Source organism: Alternaria metachromatica (genome assembly GCF_023757995.1).
Source record: "Alternaria metachromatica strain BMP 0045 chromosome Unknown scaffold_10, whole genome shotgun sequence".
NCBI classification, from domain to species: domain Eukaryota; kingdom Fungi; phylum Ascomycota; class Dothideomycetes; order Pleosporales; family Pleosporaceae; genus Alternaria; species Alternaria metachromatica.
In genome coordinates this window covers 388246-403770 of record NW_026055501.1, presented here as the reverse complement: position 1 = coordinate 403770, position 15525 = coordinate 388246, and the positions used below count along the sequence as shown (strand labels likewise).

The 15525-nt window shown below is 54.7% G+C and overlaps 4 protein-coding genes across 4 annotated transcripts; 1 reads left to right on the top strand and 3 right to left on the bottom strand.

Moving 5' to 3' along the window:
- Positions 1–710: 710 nt before the first annotated feature.
- On the bottom strand, positions 711–3405 carry VPH1 (H(+)-transporting V0 sector ATPase subunit a; the record flags this gene model as incomplete). The annotated part of the gene is made up of 3 exons (XM_049332175.1): positions 711–1048; positions 1100–3191; positions 3277–3405. The coding sequence occupies 3 exons, from the start codon at positions 3403–3405 to the stop codon at positions 711–713; spliced, it is 2559 nt and encodes an 852-aa protein (XP_049188626.1).
- Positions 3406–4219: 814 nt separating this feature from the next.
- On the bottom strand, positions 4220–6328 carry J4E83_005254 (uncharacterized protein; the record flags this gene model as incomplete). Its single annotated transcript, XM_049332174.1, has 2 exons — positions 4220–5639; positions 5691–6328. 2 exons carry the CDS (start codon positions 6326–6328, stop codon positions 4220–4222), a joined length of 2058 nt encoding a protein of 685 aa, XP_049188625.1.
- A 933-nt stretch (positions 6329–7261) lies between these two features.
- Positions 7262–10570, bottom strand: J4E83_005253 (uncharacterized protein; the record flags this gene model as incomplete). Its single annotated transcript, XM_049332173.1, has 3 exons — positions 7262–9747; positions 9805–10021; positions 10073–10570. 3 exons carry the CDS (start codon positions 10568–10570, stop codon positions 7262–7264), a joined length of 3201 nt encoding a protein of 1066 aa, XP_049188624.1.
- Positions 10571–11647: 1077 nt separating this feature from the next.
- Positions 11648–14081, top strand: J4E83_005252 (uncharacterized protein; the record flags this gene model as incomplete). Its single annotated transcript, XM_049332172.1, has 7 exons — positions 11648–11678; positions 11734–11755; positions 11803–11959; positions 12128–13498; positions 13550–13628; positions 13678–13883; positions 13935–14081. The coding sequence occupies 7 exons, from the start codon at positions 11648–11650 to the stop codon at positions 14079–14081; spliced, it is 2013 nt and encodes a 670-aa protein (XP_049188623.1).
- Between the last annotated feature and the right edge of the window lie 1444 nt (positions 14082–15525).

Here is a 15525-nt window from a genome sequence, read left to right as displayed (position 1 = left end):
CTTGTCTTCACCGCTTGACAGTATACGTAGCGTACGGTAGTTAGTGCTGCCGACCGCATCGAGGCCGGTGTAAGAACTTAGTCCATGCCACATGGGACGGATATGCAGGTCGGCATTGGCGTGGAGAAGACGCCTGCCAGCCATGCAGAAGCTTGCTGCCCATGCAGCCTCTCCAAAGGTGCAGCCAAACAACCCCCTGTCAGCTTACGCCTCAGCACCGCCAGATGTCACAGCTGCAGCTCCAAATGTCATCACCGATATGAAGCTTGTAACACTGGTTGCTGATCCGCAGTTCCGTGGCGCCCAAGGGGAATAATGCCTCACCCAGCCACAGTGACAGCCCTACGATCGTGGGCCCACTCATGTTTCCTGTCCGCGGGCCAGGCACACGGTTTGCTCAAGACCCGAAACTTTCCGATCAGCAGTTCGTGACAGAATTCACGCGAAAGGAGTTGGTTCGAGTTTCAGATTGGTGCGGTGCGCGTAGAATTTCTCGACAACCCGAATAATTCCGATGTATCGTGTCTCTTCGAAACCACATAAACAGTAATTGATCTGATTTTCAAGTTGAACGAGACAAATGACACGGAGTAAAAATATCCATTCCTATATACAGACATGCACAATTACTCTCATCATATTCCTACAGCAGCACCGCCTAACTGAAACCCAAACGCAAGGAAAGGACATTGCACAAAACAAACAGCAAACTACTCTACAGGCTCATCCTCAAGCAACTGCTTAAAGCTAAACGGTTCAAACGCTACACCGTCACCGATGAAATGCTTGCTCATAGCCTCAACCCAGTGCAGACGCAGCGAATGCAACATGGCACTCGTACCTTCCATAACACACAGCACAGCAACGGTGAGTGCGAACCAGAAGTAAAAGACAAAGACCATGATGAAGGCGCCGCCGACACCGGTGAAGGCAAAGGCGTTCTTCATAGTCATTTCCCAGAGGACGATGGAGAGACGTTGATGGGCGAGGGAGAGGGCCCAGAGACGGAGGTACGAGGCTGTGTGGGAGACGCAGTTGAGGCAGAATTCTGGGAGAGCATGTTAGTGGATGTGGTATGATATCAAGATGGAGAACTTACCGATAGTGTGAATGACTTGGTGGATCATGACTTCACTGAATTCAAACTCCTCGTGGTCCTCACCGTGGCCTATATCCTGTGTGATCATGGCAATGCCGTCGTCGTCATCTCCGTAGCTGTCACGTCCATTGGCATGGCCGTTCTCATCGTCGTCATCCAGCGCGCTGACTCGCGAGTTCTCGCCGATACCGCGGTAGCCCATGGCGCGAGCCTTGTTGTGCTCGTAGCGGAGGTAGAACGGCTTGAGGAACAGAAGAACGGGAACGCAAGCAAGCGCCAACAAGAGGAGAACCACTTGAATGCCTGCTTGACCAGGATAGAGCGGCTGGGTGCCAGCCTCGAGTGTACCAGGGCTCAAGAACATGTAAATCAACATGTTGAGCAGACTGGGCGGGCTCTCGCCACGCGCAGGCCAGTCAATGCACCATTTGTACACAATGGTAAAGGCGAGGTAACCGAAGATGGACTGGAAGAAGATCATACCGGGAACGAAGTTACCCCAGATGTCAATCTTGGTCTTGAAGTAGCGAGCGTTGACAAGCGACCACATCAGGGAGAAGGTCATGTGGGTCCAACCGAGCAAGATACTGAGCTTCATCTTGTAACTGTTGGAGAACAGCAGATCATTCTCGGTGTCGTGCCAGCGGTAGTCCAGACCGAAGGGGTAGGTGTAACCTTCCACACGGCTCGAGGTTGGGCCCTTGCCGTCGTTGTCCCACACCCACATAGACTTGAACCAGGGCAGTCCGAGAGAGAAAGCGTCGCAGTAGAGAAGACCGGTGTAGATGGAGAAGAGACCCATCATGAAGACAATATAACGACCGTAGAACATCATGGAGAACAACTCATCGAGCTTGCTGCGCTCAAGTCGCTTCTCGAAGTAAATCATGGCGCAAGCTGCGAGAAGCATAATGACACCGTGTCCAGCATCACCGAACATGACAGCGAACATGAAGGGGAACGTAACGATGGCTGGCAGCGCAGGGTTGACCTCGCGGTACTTGATTGTTCCGTAGGCATCGATGATGGTCTGGAAACCCACTGTGAACCTGTTCGACTTGAAGTATGTCGGTGGCGTCTTGGTGGTCTTGATCTGGTTGACGATGGTGGGTACTGACAGGCCAGCACGCTCGTTGACATCTGACAGGGTCGACTTGATCAGTCCAAGAGAGTTGGTAGGGGCCCATGCCTCAGCGATGAGCGTCTTGCGCTGGTGGTCGTAGGAAAATTTGTTCAGCGTCTCATAGGTAGCCTTCTCTTTCTTGATGACGACCATCCAAGCTGCGAGGTTGCGTCCTATCGCGGTCAACTCGGCATCGAGGGTGGACTTGGTGTTCTTCAGGACGCTAGCCAGGTCACTCAGGCGGGTGTTGACTTCGCGAATCTGGTCGCGGCGGAGTTCGCTGTTCTCGTCCACGCTGTAGAGGTCGGCGCCGAGCGACTCTGAGATCTTGCGGATCTTTGCGATGATTTCTTTGCCGTGCGCGAAGATGATGAAGACGTTCTTGTTGGTTTCCTCGTTGTTCTCCGGGTTGATGATGGCCTCGGGGATCTCCGACTGGTTCATGTACAAGTTACCGCGGAGAGTACGCCACAGGATGCGCTCGAACGCGGCAATGCGTTCGCGGGGAATCACACCAGCGACGAAGCCGATGTTCATGACGGTGAAGGAGCGCTCGGCACCCGTGTCACCCTGGCCGTTCTGCTCAACATCCTGGAGCAGCGGCGCGTCGTCATCATCAACAGAGTCCCTAATCTGCTCGGTCTGGCCACGGGCCCGGTCGAAGAAGCCACCAGCCTCTCTCAACACCCATCGCCACTCTGTGAGCTCCACCTCGCGCTTCTTCAGGGTCTCGTAGCTCTCGTTCAACGAAGAGATTCTCTGCTCCAAGCTCTGGCTCTTGTCCGCGAGCTCGTCGATCTCGGAGGCGGAAGGCGCAGTGAAGGGGTTGTTGAAGTCGTAGATGGAGCGCATCGAGATGTCCGACTTCTCCATCTGGGCGCGAAAGTAGCGGAGCTGACGTTCCACGTTATCGAGGCGGCGAATCTCCTGGGTAAAGGTACGTTGGAAGGCGGTCGTATCGGCGTTGAGCTAGCACATCTTGTCAGCTTCCTATGCCATCACATCCGTCCCAGAGCTGCCAGAGAAGCTCAAGAACACGTCTGCCTGTGCTCACATCTCTAAAGTCCATGACACCAAGCTCTCCGAGGCCCGACACGACCTCGCGGCCAATCTCGTTGGCGATGTACAGCTGGGTCAAGGACATGTCCGCGGAGCGGAACATGGTGTCCTTGTTGGGCGCCATGATGGCGGATCGGGAGACAAGACTTCGGGGGAGGTGTGCTTGTCCCGGAATTCGATGGGGGCGGGTTATGCGAGATGGAGGTTGATGGAGCGAGAGCTGCCTCGAACGCCTGCGCGATGATGATGCGGCGAACCCAGTGCCAGCTCCTAGCGTCTTGACGCGCCAAGCCCCGCTACTGCATCCATGCCAACCACACCCATTCATCATCCAAAAGCAATTCACAAGCAATACAATGAGGTCTGCTGTTGTTCGCCGTCGCGAGATCGTGGTGGTGAAACCAATATTTATTTATCTAACTAGTTGACGAGCAACAAAGCCTTGCACAGGCATTCGCCTACTTGACGTCCCTCCAACCTCGATACATTGCTGCTTGCCATAATGCAAGAAGCAAGGAGAAGACCGGAATATCAAATGACGAGGAATCAAAGTTTAGCTTTATTAGGACAGAGTAGAAATATCCAGACTAAGAAAGATACAGCCACCGAACGCAAGACGCAGAACACCACGCAAACGTAAGCAGATCATCTCTTGTGTAAAAGAGCCACATCGTAAGCAGCTGAGAAAAGACCGATACCCGCCAGTACATTTGATAATATGAATGTTTTTGTGTCGCTTGCTGTCGTGACCGAGGGAAAGAACCAAGTTACGCTGTCGAATGTGCTTCGCCTGGAACACCAAATATCCCAATCGAAAGCCAGATGCGCCATGCTCGACTGCAAGGAAGGAACTGTATAGTTGACGTAACATGTCGAAATGCAAAACCGATAATCAGAGCGATTGTGAGATGGGACATGGGTGGCAAGGATCTAGACGTCTATTGTTGCGGGTAGAATGTCGCGGGCTGCATTTGCTGTGGGTAGTAGTAGGCGCCGTCCGGACCAGGTGTCATCATGCCTCCCATCCCAGGAACGGCATAGCTAGGCTGAGCATAGTTCTCTACAGGCGGCGCTGGGTAAAGCGAGGCGGAATCCACGTAGTATGTCATGCCGTTTTGCTCGTAAGCCACCATGTTGGGAGGGCCAGCAGGTGCTGGTGGAGCCGCAGGAGGAGGAGGAGGAGGAGCAGACACCGGCATAACATAGCCGGGCTGTTGAGCGCCAGGAACGAACATTGGCACCATGCCGGCAGGGGCCATGTATTGGGGCTGAGCGCCATTTTGGGGATAGTAGTATCCCTGTGGCACAAAGGCTTGTGGCTGGAAGCCAGGCTGCGCGTAAGGCTGGAATGCGGGAGCGTGGATGGCTCGTTCGGGAATGTTGGGTGTGCCGGTTGACACTTGGCTTGGGTACGAAGGGTGACGTCCATGCTGATAGTATGGCTGCTCGACCGCAGGAGCAGCTCCATTGATGTGCGCGGGAACTTGCTGATGGAAGGGTTGCTGCTCTTGTTGTTGCGGGGGGTTGAAGCTCATGGATGCAGGCGATTCGATACCAGCAACAGAGACAGTCTTCTGCGGGCGGGGCTGGTGCATCGGAAGTGAACCCTGCCAGTTCTCCCGGTAGGTAGGCTTCTGTGGAAGAGGGTAAGGTGGCTGCACAGCGCCGTTTGTGGGCGAGATCATGGATGGACCATTGGGCATCCGAGGGCCACCAGGCGGGAGGCGCACCACAGGACGACTGGGATCAACGAAGCCACCGTTACGTGACATGATGGAACCAGCCGGAGAGACGAGATTGTCCCGACCCATCTCGCGTGCAATAGACGACCGCCTGCTCATGGCTACGCTTGGCGAGTATACACTGCCTCCGTATGCGCTTGTCCGTCTGCTTGAGAAGCCTCCGCCAAAGGATCCAAATCGACCGCGACCCCGGCCGAAGCCTTGTTGGTTGGGTCGAAGGGCCCTTGGGATGAAGATGAACGAGCGCTCTGTGGTGGGGAAGATGTAGCGCGGTGGTGCCGGGGGTAGAGATATGCGGACTGGCTTGTCGCGGCGGAGGGGTGGCCGGTGGTTGGGCAGACGAGTGTGCGACTTTATGGGGACGTTCTGGAAGTGTATAGGGCCCTTCATGTTCGGCAGAAAAACGCGTACCATCGCATTGTGGGTATGCGTCGTCGTGGAGAAGTTGCGAGCTGGCGGGGGCTTTTGGCTAGGGCCTGGCGGCACTCTCGATGCGAACATGGGGCCATTGGAAGGATGGTGTCCGGCGTGAGCGTGAGAGCCGGGCGCGTTGACGGTCTCGTGCAGGTCGTGCTGCCAGGGGGAATCCGTGGCTTCCTGTGGCTGCGGCCGCATGCTAGGGCACGTGTTAGTTGAATGTCTCGATGCTCTCCGGGTCTGTACGTACTTGGCAGGGGAAAATGGCCCGCCGATGGGAGCACCCCGCCCACGTCCACGGCCTGCGGGCCTAAAGCCATTCTGACCAGGAGCATGCCGTGAGTCGTGCATGAAGAAGGCGCCGCGGTTGGGGATGAAGGCGGGATCCGAGTCGCGCTTCTTCTTGTACTCCTCATGCTCCCGCCGCCGCCGCTCCGCCAGCGTCTCTGCCCGCGATTGCGGCGCACCAACGGCGGGTGCGGCTTCCACTGCTGCCACGCCCGTCTCGAAGTCGACCACTTCCGCGTCCTTTCCGTCCTCGCCAATCTTCAGGCCATTCATCATGATCTCCGTCTCCTTCATGGTGGAGAAGGCCACATCGGAGCGGGCGATGGGCGGCGAGGGTTGGCGATTGCTTGCATCCTGCCGGGCCTTTGCATCACGCGCCCCGTTTGCTTTCCGCTTGGGCTTTCCTTGTGTGAGGGAGGGCGCGCTGTCGACTTCGCTCAGGTCGCTGTTGTCGGCGTCGGCGTCCTCGTCGACGTCGCTCAGCAGGGAAGCGTCGCTCTGCGAGTCGTCGGCAAGGGTTGCCACCGACTGGCTCTCATCCTCGTCATCCGTCCGCCTGCGACGCGCGATGTTGGTGGTCCTCTTGCGGGCGGGAGCCATGATTGCGGGGTCTGGATAGTGGCGGACGATGGAGGCGCGATGTGGTGGGCGTGGGGTGGTCGTGGATCGGCTCGTGTACGGCGGAGCGATGACTCGGCAGCGGAGAAGGTCCGGGAAGAAGAGGCCAGCGACGTGGAAAGCGCCGAGGGTGCGGGTCCAGAGGGTGCAGCGGGTGCAGCGATTGCGGTGGTGATGGGCGAGAGCGAGTGTTGGACGGAGGGCTGGAATCGGATCGGCCTAGGTTGGATGATGTCTGATGCCTGTGAAAAGATATGACGGAGCTTGCCGTTGCGGGAAAGCCTGGTCAGCGCGGAACCGGTTGATGCGCGCTACTCCACAACAACACGTCTCGGAACCAGAACAAAGCCGATGATCAGGCACAAAATGGTGCGGAAAAGACAATGATCAAAAGGAGGGCGCCGAGTGCTTCCGTCGTTTACCACGTGATTGCTTTTCTCAAACATGCAGCCTTGAAACTGTTTGGGCCATAGCTGCAGGTTCCAGGCTGCGAGCGAACGCTATCGACTGCAGCTGAACGTTTAGTCTACTCCCCAACGGCGCGTCATCACTCTAGGTAGCATTGCGAAATCAAGTAACGGATCAAGAAAATGCAAGTATGTGTGAATAGAATTAGGATGCTATCCATCTGCACAATTACTATCATCCGACACATACCACTCCTAGCCCATCCATGCCTCCGTAGAGATGCATCCCACCCATGTCCCTGACTATCCCTATTTACGCCCTTCAAATGCTGCGCTACTAACAAACGCCTGTGAATGCTCCGACCTGCGCGCGTGGGCAGGCCAACCGCCCGGGGTATGCATGCATATGCTCGAATGACAACTAGGAAAACATGAAGAAGAAAGGAAAGCGCTTGTTATACAGATCCACCATATTCCTCCAAGAGACACCGCGGCTTTTGCAACGACATCATTGCCCGATCATCTTGGGGTCGTGAATGTAGGTGCAGTTTTCGCCTTTGTTGCAGAGACCCTTGGCAAAGAACTTGCATGCCAGGACCTTGTGAGGCTTGTGATCTCCGCGATTCTTGGGCCGCTTTCCCTGGTTGCGATCGTTGTTGCCGTTGCCGTTACCCTCATCGCGTTGCCGCTTGGTGCCACCGTTCGTCTGCTGGTTGTACTGCGGCTGCATCTGGGGTTGGTAGGTGGACGCATCCTGCATCTGTGGAGTCCATGCTGCAGCTTCAGGCTGCTGAGGCTGGGGTGGGAAAGCGAATGGAAACGGAGGGAAGCCAGTTGGGAGAGGTGGTGGTGGAGGAAGAGCGCCGCCTGTTGCTGCCTGCATGTTGGCAATGAGTGCAGCAATATCCAGGGGCATACCTGGCTGCTGTGGCGGTGGCTGCATCGGGAAAGACACAGGTGGGGGCTGAGGAGGGGCTTGGCCATTGCTGATGGAGTTGAGTATGGTCTGAAGGCCAGCGGGGTCGAATGGAGCAGCTGTTGACGGAGGAGGCGGCGTGTAAGCCTGTTCGACAGGAGCCGGAGTAGCGGCAGGCGGTTGACTGGTTCCGGAAAGCTGTTTGATTATGTTCTCCAATTGACTAAAGTCGGGTACACCTGCAGACATTGGCGCTTGTGGGCACCTGTTCTTTACTATATCGGGCGGAGTACCGAAACTGACCACGGTGCCAGTCGATGTGTTGTCTTGCCCTTGTTCCACCGGCTCCTGGGGTGACGGTGGGATGTCGTCAGGACTTGAGTAGTAGACCATTAATGTACCGTTCTCGCGCTGTACGTTGGCCTCCTTCTCAGGGCACGACGGCTCTTTCTCTCCGCCACCGTAAGGCGCGTAATTGCGCTGGCGCTCGTCTTGAGGCACCACGCTGAAGTCGACTTGAGACGGCGGGGGCCATGATCGGCTGTCGAAATCCATCTCCTCATCATCGTCGTCGAGATCAAGCTCCTTGTGCTGCTTGAACATGTGTCCTTCTCCACCGAGGTCACCGGCGTCCCGAACAAGATTGTCGCCCTTGTTGTCCATCTCTTCGTCATCCGCCTCGTGATCAAAGTACTTGACCTCCACCAGTGACGTCTCAGGCCGCCACGTAACGCGAAGATGTCTCCGAGCTTCCTTCCGTAGACGCTTCGCCTTCTCTTCCTGTGTTTCCGCTGGAACTGGCTTCTCGGATTTGACTGGCGCAGCTTCTGGCTCTTTTGACTTCTGAAGTGAGGCCATCGTTTGAGCAAACGAAAATGCGGGCTTCGATGTCGTCGTTGCCGCTGGTTTCTTGTCTTTCGGCGCGGGGACAGCAGCCTTAGGCGCAGCAGCCTTCGCGGGAGCTGGTGCAGGCGCCGACTTCTTACTTGCCGCGTTGAGCGAGGCAAAGATGCCCGAGGGCTTATTGGTAACTTGACTAACACGGGTCTTGACGGGAGCAGGCGCAGGTGCCGCCCTCTCGCCAGGTCGCTTCTGTGTTGTCGTGTTCGAACCAGTGGTTGCAGATCTCGAAGCTAAAGTGGACGCGAGATCCTTCTTGGCAGCGTTCACAGGAGCTTCGGGTGCCTTTGGTTTCTTCGTCAAAGGGTTCTCGGTTGATGATCGGCTAGCAGCATCTGGTGCAGGTCGTTTGATGCCCTTGTTTTCTGTGGGCTCGCTTCGTGGCGGCGAGCTTGCCTTGGCCTTTTTGGAATTTGCGGAAGCACCATCTATGATTTGTTGTATGAAGGCTTTGTGCTTGTCATTTGCGTGTTTCTTCATCGAAACAAGTGCCTTTCCTAGCCTAGTCTCCTCAAGGAGCTCAGGAGTCAAGGTACCACATCGAGAGAGCACTTCGTATATGACCGCAGACAAAGGCCCATCGTAGTCCTTAATTTTGAACCGGTTTGCCAGAAACTGATAGCACATATACAAGAAAGGCTTAATCAGTCCCAATTGATATAGCACATCGGGATGGGAGTGCTCAAGCGCAGCTTGAAGGGCAGACTTGAGCAGGTCACGCTGACTGGTTACCCGGCTTTTCAGCACGGGCAGCTCACCTAGCTTCTTCTGTTCCTCCGCTTCCGTCACAGCTTTGCTGTCGGCTCGCCACCGCTTATGGATTGTGTCGAGTACTTCCCATACCTCTCGCATGCTGTTTTTGATCTTGTCAGAGCTAGGCGAAGACGAAGAAGGATGCCATGTAGCTTTGACGACATCATAACGAACAGCCGCATCAGGATCATCTGGTCTTGTCTCTGGAATGGGCATCTCCTCTTCTTCTGAAGAGTCACTATCGTAATCCGATGAGTCGGTAGTACTTTCACTATCGCTCGCCTGCCTCGTAGGCTTCTTTGTGGATTTGAAGGCTCTCGACTGAGACTTGGCAGCCGAAAGACTTGCACGAAGCTTCTTGCTATCGGCACCAGCCTTCTTCAGGTCTTTGAGCGATTGCCGAGGGATGTAGACGGGGAGCGCAGCTGTGCACATGTTAGAGGATGCTTCAAGCGCAATGTTTGTAGTATAGTCAAGCTTACTTCTATTGGTTGCGAGATGAAATGGTTCGTTGCCCAGTGTCACAAACTTATTCAAAGGAGTAGAATTGGTAGCTTTTGCTAGTGCAGCCTGGTCAAGAACGTAGAGACCCCCCGACTTCCTTCCCTTTGGCATGTCATATTCAGGCACGGGTACTGGCTTTGCAAACGTTGCAGATACACGCTGCTGAGCAAAGTTGTCTGCCAAGGTCTTCGGTGCCTTTGGAGAATTAGCATTTGATAGATGACAGGAGGCAATGGTGAGGCTTACTTGATAAGGAGATGCAGTAGGGCGGGCTTGTTGCAGTGAGGGCGTGTTGTGCTGCAGAGCTTGTGGTGTCACGGTACTTGCATGGCCCTGGGGAGTTTGGGTTCGCATGGGCATTGGATATGGCGACTGTTGCTGCTGTCGAATAGCATTGGGATCCATGCCTAGCGATGGGTCGACATTCGATTGCTGTCCGTAACCGCCCAAGGAGTTTTGCTGGCCAAACTGTCCATACTGGTACGGCGACGCGGTGCGAAGACCATGTGATTGAGTGGTGTATGCTTGGCTGCCGCCGGTAAAGGGTTGTTGTGCGTAAGCGCCATGGTGCCAGCTTTGGGCTGAGGTATTAGGTGGCAACGCCGAGTGTTGATGTAGCTGGGCATCCCATGATGGGGTACCGTAGCGGTCGACACCAGGGAACAGGTGCTGATATGACGGGTCGGTGTAGACGTTCTGGCCTTGCAGAGGCACCTGGTCACTCGGCACGTGATTAGCCGCCATGTTGTGGCTGGTGAAGAGGATTTTCTTGGCTGGCCAAAGTGTCAGCTGTCAGCTGCAACTGCAGGGGTGTGATTGGCGGATGACGCACAAGTGTCTGAAACCAGCGAACGGAATGAATTAGGCGACTATGCAGCAGCACTAGGCGCTAAATGGACTGGCGCAGAGTCACAAGTGTGAAAGGTTGCCGATTCGGGGAAGGGAGAAAAGGTCGATAAAACTTCCGGTTCGGGCGGTAGTGCTGTTGTGCTGTCTGAAGGCCGTCGCAGGTCGCAGGCCCTCGGATGTGGTGGGAGATGCAACAGACCTGGCTCACAAGGCAGTACTCGTGTCCCGACGCCCGCGATGCCGTGTCGCCCAGTCCACGATGCGTACAGTAGATACGGCTTTTATGGAGATGGCACTTTGCCTCGCGTATTATGCGATGAGGAACCCACTGCTGGGCGCGTCACTTGACGTATGTTTGCGCGCACCAGAGCACAGCACGTGTTGTATGTCTGCGACAGCGACAGCGGCGAGCAGTTCTCTCCGGCCAGACTCCCTGATGCGCAGCGCGTCGAATCGGAGACGGAGCTGTATTAGTAGCAGAAATCGAAGATGATTGTCACTCTGCCCTCCACAACGCAAGCCTTCCTCACAAACGCCGCCGCCAGCCTGAGCGCGCACTTCCCCCAAAGCAAGGACCCGAAGGTTGAATCTAGCCTCAGAATCAGATGCCCTTATTAGGTGGGCGAGAGTTCACTGAGAAGTAGCATGAGTGTCAAGAGGGAAGAAGGGGACGATTTGTTGTCGTGGGCGAGGTGAGTTGAAGAGCGAGGGAGCGCAGCGAAGGGGCGAGCCCGTTTTCAAAGGTCGCCTGGCCGCCAAGTAGCGCGACGCGCTAGCCCCCAGTGGGGCGGCGGGCAAGCTCGAGCTGCATCACCAAAGGCCGGGACAGCAACCGTGGAAGGAGCGCGGGCAGGCAGACGCGCCACACTATCTTCTTTGTGCACTCTGGTCTTCGCGTACGTCTCACGCTCTTTCATGTCCCCTCTGCGCATGCGCTTAATTTAACAAGAGGCGGGTGCCAGCACGGAAACAATGGCTCTCTCACTGCGGGATCGCCAGATTGGTATGCGATGCGACTTTCTTTGAGACGCTGGAATAGCACTGACAGCACGTGATAGCTGCGATCAAGCGCATACTGAAGTGAGTGCCGAAACAGCTTCAACGACGGCACCGCTGACATCCCAAAGCCTCAATGCCCCCATCCACGACGTGGACGCTCCCGAAGACGCCGCCAGCGCGACCGCAAATACCTCCGACATCGAATGGAAGGTCCTAGTCCTCGATACACAGGCAAGGAATGTGATATCGGCAGTTCTTCGCATGAACGACCTGCGGGCAGCTGGGGTAGGACCAAATCCTGAGCACCCCAGCCACGATGAAATCTGAAGACCGTGGAGCCTACATCGACTCAAAAAAGAGCAAACGTGAACGCTCAGCGTCAATGTAGGCTCCACGGCGTTCAGATTTCTTCTATGAGGTGTTAAAATACGAACATATACTGAGAACACACAGGTCACTGTACACTTCAACCTGGCCTCCAAGCGCAGCCCCATACCCGACACACCAGGCGTGTACCTGATCGCCCCCACCGCCGAGAACCTCGCGCTAGTCACCAAGGACCTCAACGATAGCCTGTACACTCCGATATACCTAAACTTCCTCTCAAGCGTCCCCCGAACACTCCTGGAAGACTGGGGTAGTCAGATTGCTGCGTCGCCAGGAGCTGCAGAGAACATTGCCCAGCTATACGACCAGTATCTGAACTTTGTCACCCTGGACAGCGACCAGTTCTCCCTGAACATCGAAGATGCGTACCGAAAGATCAACAGCCCGAAGACGTCGGATCAGGAGCTGGACGAGCTGATCGACCGCATTGTCTCAGGCCTCTTCTCCGTCGTCGTCACCATGGCCGTCGTACCCATCATACGATGCCCAACTGGAGGCGCTGCTTCTGATATCGCTGCAAAGCTCGATCGAAAACTGCGCGACCACATCCTCAACAGCAAGGAGAACCTCTTCTCCGCCAACACAGCGTCTCGCCCCGTCCTCATCATTGTCGACCGCAACATCGACCTCAACCCCATGTTCAGCCACTCCTGGATATACCAAAGTCTTGTCTACGACGTGCTAGACTTTTCCCTCAACAAAGTCACCGTTACTGTGCCAAATGACAAGGAGAAGCCAGAGAGTGGTTCCAAGAAGCAGACGTACGATTTGACTGCGAGTGACTACTTCTGGAAACGCAACGCGGCGCAGCCGTTCCCTCAAGTAGCGGAAGACGTCACAAACGAATGGACCAAGTACACAGCAGACGCGGAGAAGATCACGAAAACCACAGGCTCCAACTCTCTTGACGACGTAGAAACCCAGTTTGCAGCTCATCTGAAAGGCGCCATATCCATGCTCCCCGAGCTCCGTGATCGCAAAGCTACCATTGAGAGTCACATGAGTATGCTTGAATCTGTCATGGATGGCATCAAGCAGAGGAAGCTGGACGAATTCTTCCAGCTTGAAGAAGAGCTTGGAAAGGCCACCAAAGCGACCATAATGGAGATTATCAAAGCCGCAGATAAAGGAAACGACCCCTACGACAAGCTGCGCCTGTTTCTACAGTGGTATTTGACCACCTCGGACGACCTCTCCCGCAACGAGCTCGACAGCTTCACACAAGCTCTGGAACAAGCTGGATGCGATACAACTGCCGTCGCATACGTCAAGACAGTCCGACAGATCACGCGCATGACAATGCTCAGCTCCGCGCCTGCACAACCTGCCCAGACGACGTCATCGAACCTTTTCGGCGGCTTCTCGAGTCTAGGGAGTCGCGTTACCGACAAGTTCAAGGAAGCCGGTCTCGGAACACCTAATCTGGAAGGTGTATTGGTAGGTTCATAGACCTTTATATGAGACAATAACTAATGTGGCATCTTCTAGTCGGGCATCAAGAGTTATTTGCCAGCCAACAAGGATCTTACCCTCACAAAGGTCGTGGAGGCCATATCCGATCCACAAAGTGAGCGACATCCCTTGGTATATCAAAAATTGTGCTAATTCCTTTCTAGACGCGACTTCCAGTGCGCTTAACAAGATCGAATCGTGGCTTTACTTTGATCCCCGGTCAGCGAACGCGCGTGGAACCATACCGCCAGCCAGTCAATCACGCAATCAAGGCACTGTCTCACGTGGTATTGAAGCCTCTTTCGGACAAAGACGGCAAGGCTACACAGAAGCCCTCGTCTTCCCAGTGGGAGGCGGCAGTATGGACGAGGTGAGTAGTCAATTAGAAATGCACCCAAGACGTGTTCTAACATCTCCATAGTTTGGCAACCTCCAGGCATGGTCGCAACGGACCAGCGCTGCGGGTGCTGGTCAGCAAAGAAGAGTGGTATATGGCTCCACAAATCTGTACTCCGCACGTGACTTCATCGTTAATGAGCTTGCGCCTTTGGGTGCGGAGAGCACCTGAGCTGAACTGGGGCTCTGAAGTCCACATTAGCTTGAAAATAATGAATTCTGCAGAATACAATAGCCATTTAGCCATGCTAACTATTTTCAAATCTTGATTCCGTGTCGTATTTGACAAAAGTATCTTAAGGTAGAAGCATACATCAGCTCAAGACGTATCCACTTATCAATATTCTGCAACATGTACGCTGCAACATACGACATGAGCTCTGGCCACCCTTGTTGCCCTGCCTCGAATCACGCCAATATCCATGGACCTCACAACTACGTACTTGTCAAGATTTAGCAACTTGTATGCAGCAAGTGCGATACAAATTTTGCAAAGTGATTGGAGCCAGAAGTATACACCAGCTTACAACGTATCTTCTCGTCAACATGTAGAACCATCTATGCAGCAACATGCAACACATGTTACTGCTTGTCAAGATTTAAACGTATGTACGCGAAACGAATTCTGTCCACCCCAGGTCTTATGATGCTGACTATCAACTCATCGTAGACTCGGGTGTTACTTTCCCGCTTCACACACTCCACCCAGTCATGCTGCAACGACACCAAAAGAAAACTTACACGCGTCACGTCATGCAGATTTAATGATCCACCCATAGTCACCTAGGTACTCGTCAGCCCACAGCATACCCACACCACCAACACGACTCACTCATCCCCCAGCCCGATCCTCGACAACCCACAACCCCTATAACCCACAGTGCCACGCACATCTCGATTTTCCACACCCCCGTCGTCCATCAAACAATCTGCGACCGGAAACATCATCTCTCAAAGCAGCGAACTACACCCCCACATTGCTTTTTCCCCAAACCCGTTATCTCGAAACGTCGTCCGCCCCACTCTTTTTTTGCTTTTACGCCATCTGCCCAGCTGTCTGCCTCAGCACTCGGTTGACGGACCGAATCCTTTGACAAGCCACGATATGCACGCCCTTGACGTGTAAGTGTGTGCGATTCAGCAGATTCACGATGCGAGATATACGCTAGGGGTGTTTCAGATCCTTCTATGCAGGCTTCGAGGGCTTCTATGCATGACCGTGAAATGAAGTCACGCAGGAAAAGAAAAAGAAATGTAGATGCGAGTGCTGTAGGGATGTTGAGATGCTGGGATGCGATTGGTGCTGTTGTTGTGGTACTGAGATGCGATTGGCTGTGTTTGCCGTTATGCAGATACAACCTTGCGTGCTTGGAGGACGATAGGGCTGGCGTGGCTGGCGTGGCTATCGTGAGTACCCTCCAGCCGATCAAACACCGCTGTTGTACAATCCGGGTTGCTGGAATCGTGCCGAGTGATGTTTCAGGTCGTTTTGTAGTTGAGGTCGTTTCTTCTGTTGTGTTGTTCAGCTTGTCACGAGGGCGGACCGAGGTTGTCATGCGCAATGCCGAGTGAGGGTCTCTGTGTAGGCAGGGACTTGATGTGATGGAGGTCATACT